This window comes from Nilaparvata lugens, chromosome 6 (genome assembly GCF_014356525.2).
Source record: "Nilaparvata lugens isolate BPH chromosome 6, ASM1435652v1, whole genome shotgun sequence".
Taxonomy (NCBI): Eukaryota; Metazoa; Arthropoda; class Insecta; order Hemiptera; family Delphacidae; genus Nilaparvata; species Nilaparvata lugens.
Window position 1 is genome coordinate 22,398,463 of NC_052509.1, and position 13,830 is coordinate 22,412,292.

General features: G+C 34.5%; 1 protein-coding gene across 1 annotated transcript; it reads right to left on the reverse strand.

Moving 5' to 3' along the window:
* LOC111056101 (transmembrane protein 201 homolog) lies at positions 1 to 13,591 on the reverse strand. The gene is made up of 7 exons (XM_022343424.2): positions 13,230 to 13,591; positions 10,283 to 10,400; positions 9,217 to 9,431; positions 5,292 to 5,421; positions 4,626 to 5,063; positions 3,790 to 3,998; positions 1 to 2,712 (listed from the first exon to the last, which is right to left on the reverse strand). Exons 1-7 carry the CDS (start codon positions 13,313 to 13,315, stop codon positions 1,824 to 1,826), a joined length of 2,085 nt encoding a protein of 694 aa, XP_022199116.1. The 5' UTR covers positions 13,316 to 13,591; the 3' UTR covers positions 1 to 1,823.
* Between the last annotated feature and the right edge of the window lie 239 nt (positions 13,592 to 13,830).

The following is a 13,830-nucleotide window of genomic DNA, read 5'->3' on the forward strand; positions in this document are numbered from 1 at the left end:
TTTTGATGAAAAATTCTTTATTACAGGAAAAACAAAATAAAAGGTAACCATCCAATTACTGAAATGTTCAAGTTTTTCAACAATTAAAATAAAATTTAATTCACCATTTCATGACCTTCCTAGATAACTTGTAATATAATAGATGAGTAAAAATCGATTAAAAATGTATAATTAATTTCAATTCAATAAGGATATTGTAATATGTTTATGTGAAATATGTGAATTAACAGCATAATATTTTTAAAAAAGAGTGAAAAATGTAGATTTTTTAAAAATTTAGTTGAAGACTGTTTGTTGTACTTGTTGAGCATAATACTAGAATTTATTACTAATTCTATAAGTAATTCAAATGAACAAAACAGATACAAAATTCATCTTAAACACTGAGTAATAATCCAAATTGGATAGGAACTGAATGTAAGTTTTTAGATTCTAAACCTGCAGAACCATTAGAACATCAACCAGTGGTGAAGGACTCTCGTCAAAAAGATTTCAATATAAACACATTTGGTTTGAACAACTCTGGTCAATATTACTACTAAAAGGATCAAATTATATCAGATTTAAAGATTTGATATCACTCGAATAAATTACATGAAACATTTCGAAAGGAAACATGATTTATTCAGTGGGATCATGAGGTTTGACATGAATAACTCCAATGAACTTCATATTATCTAGTTCACCGTATATCACATACCGGGTGATTTTGCAAGCATAATATTAATAACACTCTTTGAAAACTAACTAAGTGAATAAAATGGGAAGTATAATACTACAACAGTTGTTTAGTAATGAAGAAATGCTATTCTGATTTGGATCATACAAGAGGACCTACATACTTTTCAGAACAAGGCTTTTATATTCAATAGTTTACCTTCTTATTGATTTAATTTCCTATAGGTGTTGAAACATATTTAAATAGCTCTTCAAGTATTTCACTATATTTCTTTCGAAAATTGTTATCAAAAGCTTACTGTTCCATACTATGAACCACTTCAATTACGATAAAAACGAAATTTTCCAGCAATTTCATTCCACAACATATTTTATAAGCTTCTCAAGGATTTAGACTAATGAGTTGACTATTCAATGTGTACAATATAAACCCACGTTCACTAAGATCATAACAGAAGAGGCAAAAATGAAATATATATTATATAATAACAAGTTCTATAACACTAAATAAATAAATTACAAGTATAATGCAAACAAATACGTCAAACAAGTCGTTACTCAATCTCACTAAACTTAATTACTATGATAAGCGCACAACTAATACAACCTATATTACAGTTCACGTTATGTTGGGCAGTGAGTTTAGACAATGTTAATTTCAAATCGATGAATAATTCTATTCTTTAGTTACATAATTAATTTTATCACAAGGTAAAAAAATGATATATTATGATAGCACGATTTTTTAATGTTGTTAATAACGTTTTGCAACACATATTTCGGCGAGACTCAATGATGATAATCTAATTAAAACGAGGATGGACTAAATCAGTAGCTCCGAGCCACAATTCATGATGAATCAGTATTTAAAAATGATAATATACCAGTATATCATGAAATATAGGATGTACCTTTCTAGATCGTATATCATGTGTATATTTGATAATCAGTATTCATGACAGTATTATGTGATGTAAATAGTCATTGATGACGATCAGATAATTATCATTTATGACTGATATACTAGTACATTATGCATTCATCGATTAACAATTATACTGGTAAATTATGCAGCAATGATTGATGACGAATCCAATAATCAGTATTTGATGAATGATGGGCTAGTACATTTTACGGAAAGACGTTTAAGCTGTGGTATTCTTGACAGATATCTCCCGATAGTAAACCAAACCCAACAGCGACAGATTGCAGGCTACCAGTACCACAACTAAAGCTGGGAAAACAATGTTATGAAAAAAACTGTACTTACTACTAGTTGCAGCTTCGGTTAGGCTGGGAAGGTGAGAAGAAGTGGCTGGGAATTGAGGAGGGAACGACGAAGGAAACAAGGGAAGAGGGGAATAAGGTAGCAACGAATTGGTGGGAGGAGAGGGGGGGTTGTTGAGAAATATGGTGGAGTTTGGAGGGGAAAAGCTTCGTTGCAGCTGTGTGAATTGGTAGTGAGACATGGCTGCTGGGTAGCTGAATTCAGATGGAGGAAACATGTTGTAGTAGTTTCTTTGGTGGGGAGAGGTGAATTGTTGGTTGGCCGCCATATTGGCCACGGTGAGCTTGACGGTCGGAGTGAATTTGTCGTAGATTCTGTCACCACAAACCGAGTCTTCGTGTTGGTTGCTGGCGATTGATCCACGACCGCTGCTGTCATTCATGGACCGAGGAGGCGAAGCACTAGTGGTGAAAGGAGAGTCAACGGTGTCCATGTTGAGCCTCGAAGGCGACAAAACAGTGCTTCTCGCCCAGATGTGATCGTTGATTCGGCCACAATAGGGTCGCGGCTCCGAGTTCAGATGGTTCTTGACGGAGCCAGCTTGAGAGGATGGTCCTAGGCTCAGATCCGAGATACCAAAGTCGTTGTGGGATCTCGGTTTCAAGTTCGGTGATTCATTTTGCGAGATGTTCGTTGAGTAAACAGATGAAGGAGATTTGTGGGCTTTCAAAATTGACGAATCCATCTGAGGATTCGAGAGTTTTGGTGAGCAGACTGATGAGGGAGATTTGGCAGTGGTTGTCTCACTGAAAATCAAATTTAAAACATACATCAAAAATCCATTTATTTCATGAATGAAAAATTTATCTATTCATACAGTACATATATCTATGTTTTACAGTGTTTCTTTTACTATGCAATACAAATACTTTTGTATACAAAATTTAATATATTGATCCATTACAAAACAACAAACTGAAATTCTTATTAGGACAAGTAATAATATTCTAGCCATAAGGATAATTATTTTACCAAGTGTACTGCAACGCTTTCAAAATAGACACCTATTTTCAAAAATGATGGGTATAAAGCAAGTTGAAATCATAACTGCACGTCGGTAAATCAAGTCGAGATCACAGACATAAGAGCAATTATACTTTCTAGGATTTATCAGGTCTTAAAGAAAATGTTCTATACAAAATCCTGGAATCATTAGTCTTATTTTAGCTTTGTCAGTACGATTGATGTTCAACGATTTACCGTGAGTAGCAGCATTAATTTCTACTAGACCTATAAAATTATCATTACTAGTTGAATATTTATACAGTACTATTTGAAAATTTCAATTTATACTCATGTATTGTGATTCAGTTTGCAATTGAGTGAGATAAATTTCTATTAGAGTGATGAAAGAACAATACATTGTCAATTCCACATGAGATTTATCTGAGACAAATTTGTTTCAATGCATCATCTTCAGTGGTTTGTGGTATAAACTGTAACTATAAATCACAGGTGGAATTGATAGTATACTGTTCTTCCATCATCTTAGTATGGAGAAGGTTCATATCATTCAAGTGTTCAGTGTGAAGTTTAATCAATCCTGTTCAGCACAATACTGGAAAAGAGATAGAAGATTGTGGTGAGGCTGCTGTCCTCGGTTGGTGCAGTCAGCATTCATTTCCATTTGAATTGATAGGGACAAGGTGAGATAATCAACACCATTTTCCAAGCTCTTCTACAAGAAGTAAAACCTAACTTCATTTGGGAATACAGTACAATAATTTTGAAATCTACGATGTACAGTATATCTTGAATCATACACTTGAAAATAATCAGAAGGTTGTAAGAGCTGATTTGATTACAATATACGTATAACGTACCTCATCAATGCATTATTTTTCTGATCAGTCTTCATTTTTGCACTATCATTTAAGCTTGTGGGGGGAGCTTTGGCTTCGATAACTCCGATTGATTTCTTCGGCACAGTTTTCTTCAATTTTCCTTTCCGCATCTTCAATCTCAATCTTATATGTTTCTCCTTTCGAAGGCTTCCAACGCTTACATAGATGAAGACACCAGATACCATCATCTGAAACGTCGCATCAAAATTGGAAAAGTTATAGAGACGTTTTATGAGTAACCTCAATAAATATGGTTGAATTACCTATTACATCAACAATTCACATTTGAAAATTGGCTTCTACCAGAATTCAGAAGTCTTCCAATTGCTCAAATTAATAATTATTCTCATCTTCGCATAATAGAACTTTTTTATCCAAATTATCCCCCATAATGTATTGCCAGGTATAAGTCCCTATGCCCACATGACTGTACACCAATAATGAGAAATGAATAAATGTCGTAAAACAATCAATATTATTACGAATGCACTTACTGTTATTAATGTATATAAGAAATAATTTATTTGAATCCATCCAAAGCTGTTTGATCAAGATATTCTATTCAAAATCACCATTGAACCAACGATAGATGGTAGATTTGATTTAGAGCTTTCCACTTGAATATAATAAAATACAACAATATTCATTTATTCATTGTAATATTGTACAAAACGTTTGGCAATCTTGAATAACAACATGCAAAGAATTTTTGCATAACTGTTTAGTGTAAGAAGTAGAATATTAGTGAATTTGTAGTAGTGTAGAGTATTAAGAAGAACAAACAGAAATTGAAATTGAGCAGAAAAATATCTCACCTGCATTATAGATATCAAATATGCTGGAGCAGTACCAGAGATTTTCAGAGACAACAATATAATCCATGTGCCTGTATTGAGAAGGTTGATAGTATTTCTGAATCTAAGCAGCTCAAATACTTGAACAATAATGAGAGTTCCAATCATGAAAAAATCCTTCGAATCGTTCATATAATTCATTAAATGTGAAGGGAGCCATGTGTAAAGTATGTTTAAGTTGTTCATTACCAAAAGTGAAATGATTTGCAGCTTTTCTTCCACTAAGCCGAAGTTGGGTAAAAGTTTTATTGATTTTTGTATCTGATCAATAATAAAATGTTCAATTGAAACGATCTGTGAGATATTTCTAGTCGAACTGTAAAATAAAACCGCACACAGCAGAAGGGTCGCGTAGTAAGTGAGCAATATTGGCCGTTTCACTGCAGTGACTGGAGGCACCTGCAAAATATACACAAAACTGAAATTATAAAAGTATAAATATACAATAATGAGTATAACTTTCCATAAATCATCTGAGCTCATTTACAATTCAAAATATTTATTCAAATTCCAGCATAATCGATTCATCCAGAAAACACACCGTAAAACCCTAATGTTTATATATATCTCTTGAGTTTAATGCATGAAAACATTGGAAGAAAATCGTATCTATAAAAATACCCATACCTTGGAGATTGGCTTGTTCTTATTCGAATTTGGAAATTTCAGGCCGTACAATTTATTCTGCTTTTTCATCACTTCTGCAACTGTAGCTTCACAGGAGCTACAAATTCCATAAATCTTTTCCAATTGTTCACTGAAACAAATAATTATGAAATAAATGTTTTATTATGTAATTTTACTGGGTGGCTCAAATAATATAAATGAACCTAACTTGAATCATCTTCCTCAAGTAACAGAAAAAATCAAGGAAATTGTGCCACTCAGCAAAAAAACAAACTTAATAATAAGTACTATTCCTAATAGGTTTGATAGGCCAGAATTAAATGAAGCAATCAATTCGACAAACAAATCAATCCATAATACAATCAACAGCCTAAAAAATAAGAATTCTAAACAACTGGGGATTTGTTTTCTAAATGAAGGGCTGAAAAGACATAACTTCACTAATCATGGGTTGCATCTAAATCGATCTGGCAAAGTAATCTTCTGTAATAGATTGGCAGAGCTGATTGAAAGCCGTTTGCAATCCTCTGGTTTAAAAACAGTAAAAAAACAAATAACGATTTTTTAGTAAATTGGCTCAAAACAGGGAAAGGGAAATAGCTACAAATGCTAAAGATAGAGTAGCACAAGATGGTAAGGTTTTTAGTATTTATCATCAAAATATTCAGTATCTTCGCAACAAAATTGACAGATTAGAAGTATTTCTTAAACAGCAGGATCCTGACATTGTTATTTTCACAGAGCATGGCTTAAAAATAAAGTAAATAAATCAAGTTAGGATTCCAGGCTATTCACTGAGATCAGAATTTTGTAGAGTAGCTCATAGAAGTGGTGGTGTATGTATATTCACTAGCAATGCTAAACATACCCAAACTTATGAACTGGATTTTGATAAGAGATTTTCTGTTGAGATGGATTTAGAGGTGACGGGACTAAGGTTAAAAATTGATGATCGATTTGAGGTAGCAGTGTTAGGTATCTATAGGTCACCAAATGGAGACTGGCAAAAATTTTGTGAGCTGCTCCATACACTTTTGGAAATTACAACCGCTCGTTTCACAAATGTTATAGTGGTAGGAGATTTCAATACCGATTTTGCCAGGCAGGATAAAATGACAGAAGATATTAGAGATATTATTAATATGAATAATTTAGAAATTAAGGTCCACGAATATACAAGAGTAACTCGAACTTCACAGACAATTATTGATAATATCCTCACAAATATAGAAGGTTGTAAAGTCAGGTTAGGTAGCTCAGATCCATCAGATCATAACTATCAAATTTTAGATGTTAAGTTGCAGGGCCAGAATCCAAGCAGAAAAAAAACTTTTGTGGAAGAAATTCAGCAATATGAGCTAGGAAATATAAATTGTTTGAAGCAGGAACTGCTTCAAGAAAATTGGAGTAGTGTTTATAACAGTTGTAACCTAAATTACAAATATAAGCAATTCATTGATACTCTAAGATTTCACATTAGTGTATGCTGTCCGATAAAAAAAGTCAAAGTAAAAAGTAAATTAAACAAAGTAGATGAATGGATAACTGAAGATATCCTTACTCAAAGAAATATTGTTAGGGAAGCTTATGAGGAATTTAAATTAGTGAGGGATGTTCCGAGTGAGGTCAAATACAAATGTCTAAAGAAAAACTATGCAAAAGAAGTGAGGAAAGCTAAGTGTAAGAAAACAGCTGAAATATTAACAACTAGTACCAATTTTAACTCTGCTGTTTGGGAGGTAATTAATAGAAATAGGAGAGCAGCTCAAAAGGATACAGTTACTAATGTCCCTAGGATAATCGATGAACATGCAAATTATATGGATGATAGTATAGACATTTGTAACTTTTTCAATAAATATTATCAACAGGTTGCATATAATCTCCAAAAGTCACTGAACACTAATACTTATAATACAACTACATTAAATGCTGAGCCAATTGAAAAGGAATTTAAATTTCATCCATTATCAAGAGATGAGTTGTCAAGAATAATAAAAAATTTGAATAACAAAAAAACAGTAGGATTGGATGGGGTCTCAAGCAAAATTTTAAAAGAATGTGAAAATGAATTACTGGACCCTTTATTGCATCTCCTTAATACTTCACTAGAGCAGGGTATTTTCCCTGATGATCTGAAACAAGGAAAAATTTTGCCAATTTTCAAGAGCGGTGATTCTGAAAGAGTTGAAAATTATAGACTCATTAGTATTCTAAATGTAATAAGTAGAATTTTTGAAAGAGTAGTTTTAAATAGGTTATTGATGCACCTGGAAGAAATTAATTTCATATGTGGTGAACAGCATGGGTTCCAGAAAGGGAAATCTACTAAGACTGCAATAGTATCCCTTGTTGAAAGACTAATAGATATAATAGATTCAGGTGAGAAGGCAGCCACAATATTTCTTGATTTTTCCAAAGCTTTTGATTGTGTGAACCATAGAATATTATTGGAAATACTAAAAACTGTAGGTGTGAATGGTATAGAACTAAAATCCTAAAATGGTTTGAATCATATCTCATAGGTAGAAACCAGTGTGTTGAGCTTACCAAGCTGGATGGGAATGAAATAGTAAAAATTAAATCTCAAAAACTGGAGGTCCAGGCTGGAGTACCTCAAGGCTCAATTCTGGGTCCCTTACTGTTTCTGTTGTATGTGAACCAATTACCAAAAGAGTTAAAAGATCACAGAGCTCTGTTGTTTGCTGATGACACATCGCTTATCTTTAACAATTATTTATTAGATAGTCTAGAAATAAATGCTTTTACTGCAGTACAGTCAATTGTCCAATTCTTGAAGCAAAGGCAATTAACAATAAATAGTAAGAAATGTCAATTCCTACAATTCAAAAGTAAATATAATTCAGTAGAGGATAGAGAAATAAATGTGTTTGTAGAGGAAAATGAATTAGACCAAGAAGAGAAAGTAGCATTCTTGGGAATTTTATTGGACAGGAAATTAACATGGCATCCTTACATTGAGAGGATATGTAATAAGATATCATCTGGGGTATTTGTCCTGCGGCAGCTTGCTAGGCTGAATGATAAAAAACTACTGTTAACTGCTTACCATGGACTTATACTATCTCATATTAGGTATGCTATTTTAGTATGGGGTAATTCATCTCAACAAAATATGGACAGAGTGTTTAAGATTCAAAAGAAGGCACTCAGATGTATAGAGAAAGTGAATAGGTTACTCTTGTAGGCCTTTATTTAAAAAGCTTGGTCTATTAACTGTGCCATCTTTGTATGTATATGAAGTTGTAATGCATGTGAAAACGAGTGGTGTGATCCAGAATTCAGATGTTCATGAGTATAATACGCGAAACAGAGCAGATTATCATATAATGGGTCACAATAGTAGGTTATTTGAACAAAAACCAGATTATATTGGTAGGAAATTTTATAACAAGCTACCTCAAATCTTGAAAAGTAATGATGATTTGAAGATTTTCAAAAAACAAATGAAAAAATATTTAGTTGATAAAGCTTTTTATAGTGTACAAGAATTCCTTTCAAACCTAAACTAGGTTGAACTACTTAGTGTTAGAATTATTATGTAATAACATGTAATAACATGACTTGTCTTATACTCCATGACTGGAGTCTTTAGGACGTAATCTAAAAAAAAAAAAAAAAAATATTTATTTATTTTTTGCAGAGGGTGATGCCCACATGACCTGTGCGTGGGTAATAAGGCGGATGATAATGAGAAGTGAATGGACCTACGGTTTCAGGTGGGTTCCGAAACACCGGAACCCACCTAAATATTACAACATGAATCATATTCATGTTAAAATTTGAAAACAATATAAGGCTGTACAATTCAACTTTAAATAAAAACACAATTATTCTGATTGACTGAACTGAAATGACAAACTCATTTTAGTAGACTATTTAATTTTATAATCTTTAGACAAACCTATATTTTTCAATCTCCTTGTCATAATTGTTTGGGTTGAAGGGCATGAACATGGCTAGTTGAGCAATTTTCATCTGCTGATTACTGTTGCAGTTCGCACACAGTGTGGGTGAACTGCGCATTCCACTGTACTGCTCGCGTGCATTCGAAGCAAAACGAGGCACATTCAAAAGTTCATCATACTGAGCTGGTATTAACCGATTATAATCCCCATCCTGCAAAAAAAAAATACACATTGAATGAATGAATGGTATTAAAATTTCTAGAGAGTGGCAAACGTAATAGGCCTATTGAAAGTTGTCCCCATACTACACCTGCATAGCCTCAGATAAATATTTTCAATACTATTGTAAAATCTCTTCATGAATAAAATTAATTTGTCAATTTCACAATACGTAGGCCTACTTGAAAAATTGCTCATAATCATCATCTTGTATATAATTTTATACTAATAAAAAAAGATTTATTTTTATCATGAAATTTGTAGAAATTACATTCATATAGCGAAAACTCTTCATAACTTGATTGAAATGAGAATGTTAATTTCACAACAACGAACTACTGTTATTTTATTTAGCGTATGGCTTCCAAGACATCAATCATTATTCATTTCCATTCTCAGGATCATAATATGGGAATGATTCCGTATGAAAATAAACATAAATGGTAACTAAAAACAATTTATTTAAATGCATATATCCAATCCATTTAGATAGGCTATTGACTCTGGAGTTGCCATTAAGAAATCTTCTTTTCTTCCTCCTCTAAAGGCCGTGATTGATCACTCTTTCACTATGTGGTCAATCGTTTGCCTTTCCCCACACTCACAAGAGGGTGATAGTATTTTGCCACATTCACACGTCAGCATATCGACCGTGTTTGGTTTTAATTCTGTTCAGAGTCGACCATGCTTTCCGTGGTAAGTCAAAACCTAGTGGTTTTTGAGAGAACCATGGGATTTGATCTCGCTGCTTCAAAGAATAGTATTATTTAAATTACTGTGAATAAATTTAACTGTAATGGAAAATATTATACAAGTTAAATAACCTATTATTTGAAAACGTACCTCCAAGAAACCATTGTACTGATTGCAACTCTTGCAATCCCATGAATTTGCATCCCCAAATGGAACCTTCGACCTTTTGCAGCAAAACCAACAGTTAACCGACACAGGAAAATATTCTCTGAAAAGAATTTATAAAATATTATAACATAAACAATTGACAGGCAGCTAACAAAGTATTCAACGGCTGCAATTTACTTTGAGTGCATCAGTGATCACTCATAACGATAGTATCAAGTCTCAGTACATTTTATTTTATTTCTAGTTGATAGTTAGACTCTCCCACTCAGCCCATACGATTTCAACAATTATCTTGTTGAGGCTGGTGTTAATGTGTTGAAGGACCTGGACAAGACAGACGACCACGATCCAGTTGTTGGCATCAACTCCAGAGATAGAGTCAGAAGGAGGTTAACCCAGGGAGGATAGAGAACATTATCAGAGGATAGATAATTATTATAGATAATCATTATTAGAGAGAAGAACTCCTAAACACAGGACATTTATGACTTGTCAACATTCACAGCTAATTGCAAGACCGATCGCAAGGGCAATTAATGATTGTCTCAGAGTGGGAAGACTCCCAGATCTACTGAAGAATTCAAGAACAGTACCAATTCACAAGAAAGGTGACACCAACATCCCATCTAATTTTCGATCAATAGTCCCAATTTTGTCCAAGGTCATTGAGATGGAAATGAAGGTGCAACTCACAGAATTTTTGGAGGGGAACAAAATCCCAACTTGGCTTCAGAAATGGGCGCTCAACTACAAGTGCATTGCTCACCCTGACCAGCAAGATACAAAGAGCCTTCGACTTCGAGGGTGGTGAAGCCCTGGCCCTCACTATGTGCGACCTGAGTAAGGCTTTTGACTGCAAAACTTGGAATGTATAGGTGCGTACAGATTTACGCGCCGCGAACGCGCGAATTTAACTTTTCATCAGCTGATTATATCTGTATTTGTACAGAAAATGCTGGTCGCGAGATGGGAGGGCTGAGGGCAGCTATGGTGGAGACTGGGGCGTTTGCATCGGACTGGTTCTCTGCCAATCGCTTCCTCCTCAATGAAGACAAAACACAGTCAATTGTGTCCAGTCTCAGAAATGGGAATGAGTACAATTTTGCCCCCGTGAAACTTTTAGGGTTTACCCTTGACAGGAAGCTTTCATGGGGCGAGCACATTGAGACAGTCTGCGCCAGGTTGAGCAGAGTGGGTTTCCTGCTGAGAGGTCTTAAATAGTGTGCCAACTCATTATCTTAAAATGTGTTATTTTGGCTTTTTTCAGAGCGTGATTTTATATGGCCTCCCCCTCTGGGGTGGAGCCACAGATGTCGCCGAGTCCTTCGTCTCCAGAAGAAGGCCCTGATGATTATTTGGGGGGCTGGTAGATTGGCACATTGTCGCCCGCTCTTTATCAAAGAGAGGATCCTCACCGTCTTCTCCCTCTATGTTCTTCATACCCTTTGCAGAACACATGCAAACGTGGGGTTGCTCGTAACCCGACAGAGCTTCCACCCGTATGAGACTAGGGGTAGACTCAGGCTGGATTTACCCTACCAGAGGCTGAGCAGACCTTGGACTGGTCTGGCTTATATGTCTATCAGCCTCTATAACAGACTGCCTCTGTTGGCCAGGGATCTGCCTACTGTGCGGTTTCGAGAGGCCCTGAAGAGCCTGCTGACGGATCACCCTATGTACTCACTACATAAGTTCTTTATTTTGGAGAGCAGTGTGGCGAGTGCCTATTTTCTTATTTGATTTCTGCCTTAGAGCAGTTTTTTTTTTACTTTTTTGACGTGTCCCAGTGAGCTTCACTTTAGTTATCACTTTTGTGGACCTAATTAATTAAATACTAAATGGTAAGATATAAAAAGCTTGGCATCAGCTAATTAAAAGTGAATTGCTCGTGTTCGCGACGCGAAAATTTGTATGGCATGCAAGCTATTTCAATAAAGTAAGTCAAGAATCTGGGGAGTGGTGCATGGTGTTCCACAAGGTTCAGTTTTGGGACCCTTGCTGTTTATTCTTCTCATGAATTATTTCACGGCAAACGAGGAAGCAGTGATTTTCGCAGACGACACTACAATAACAGCTAGAGTTCCAACAAGTGATGAGGCAAATGCAAGATCTGCAGAACTACTATATGACGCAAAAAAGTAGTTCTCAGTAAACAGACTCAAGCTGAATTAAGACAAAACAAACACCCTCATTTGCTCACTAGAAGACAGGAGGAAGAACCAGTCAAGTTGCCTCTCTTTAGGGTATGGGGGTCTTTACCATCTACAGCCCGTAGGTGTTAACAGGCTGCCTAGTAAAGTGAGAAATTTACCATGTGATGAATTGCTAAGCAGAATCTAAACGACAGACCACTCTACTCATTTGTTGAGCTTGAGGATGAGCCCCTTTTTTAAAGCAGTTTTACTTTAACGACTAGCCAAATTGACTACAAAACAACACTGTTTGTGAGACTCACTATCTGGAATCCTCAGTCTTCGACAACGACAAAATGTATCAAATATCAAGTAAGTACCGTAGTTGATTAGTTCAGTTAGTCTTAATTTGATAATTTCAGTTTATTAGTTCTATTCTGCTTTCAATACTATCAATACGAAAATGTAATATTATTCAAAATTTTAAATACATATAGTAGTAGTAGGCCTACTGGTGCATACATACTGCTACAAGTAAAGTGTCCCCAATTAAACGTATAGCCTACCTTATAGGCTACCAATTTCTAAAGTATTAAACTAGTCAAACATTTCACAGCACGGTTCTTTCTTTACCAATTGTCATGAAAATAAAACATAAAGTATGCATACTTTGAATAGAACAAGATGTGGCTTGTACTCAAACAAGAACTTCAATAGAAGAACTTAAAAGCTAGGCCTGCCTGCTGCTGCTACATTTTAATTCACATAACCTTAAAACGCAAGTGCATGAAACTTACCTTATTCTCAGATAAATCTTGAGTAAAATTAGAAAAACTACTGACAAAGCAGCGGTAATTGGCATGATAATCATAAGGTCCATCATAGTGTGTGGTAAAGATTTCTCGACTGCTTCAAAGTAGAGGTTTATGCCCCGAGTTACAAAAATGAGGTTAAAAATACTGTAAAATAATATTCCACGAACAATTGAATAGAACTACATCATGTATTGAATACTAGAATAAATTCATATTGAAAACCTTGACTCTCGATTAAAAAAGACGATTTCAAAGCAAATATCTACATTCAAAACAAAAGTAAATTATAATCCAGAACCATGCTTAACCAACCAACAAAACCGGCGGCTTTTTTTTCTTAAGAAAGATGTGATTTGATAATAGACAGTAGCCACTAGAGTAGTTGAAGACATAAGCTTTATATGGATCTCAAATATTAAACATTTTTATGCTGATTCTGTCACAATGGATAATAAATAACTATAGGAAAATTAAAATAAACAATTTCTTTGGAATTTTCTTGTGCAATAAACATAAGAAAACAATTTCTATACATAAATTATTGTTATATGAAGCACATTTTTTGGTACTATCAGCTGCTTCC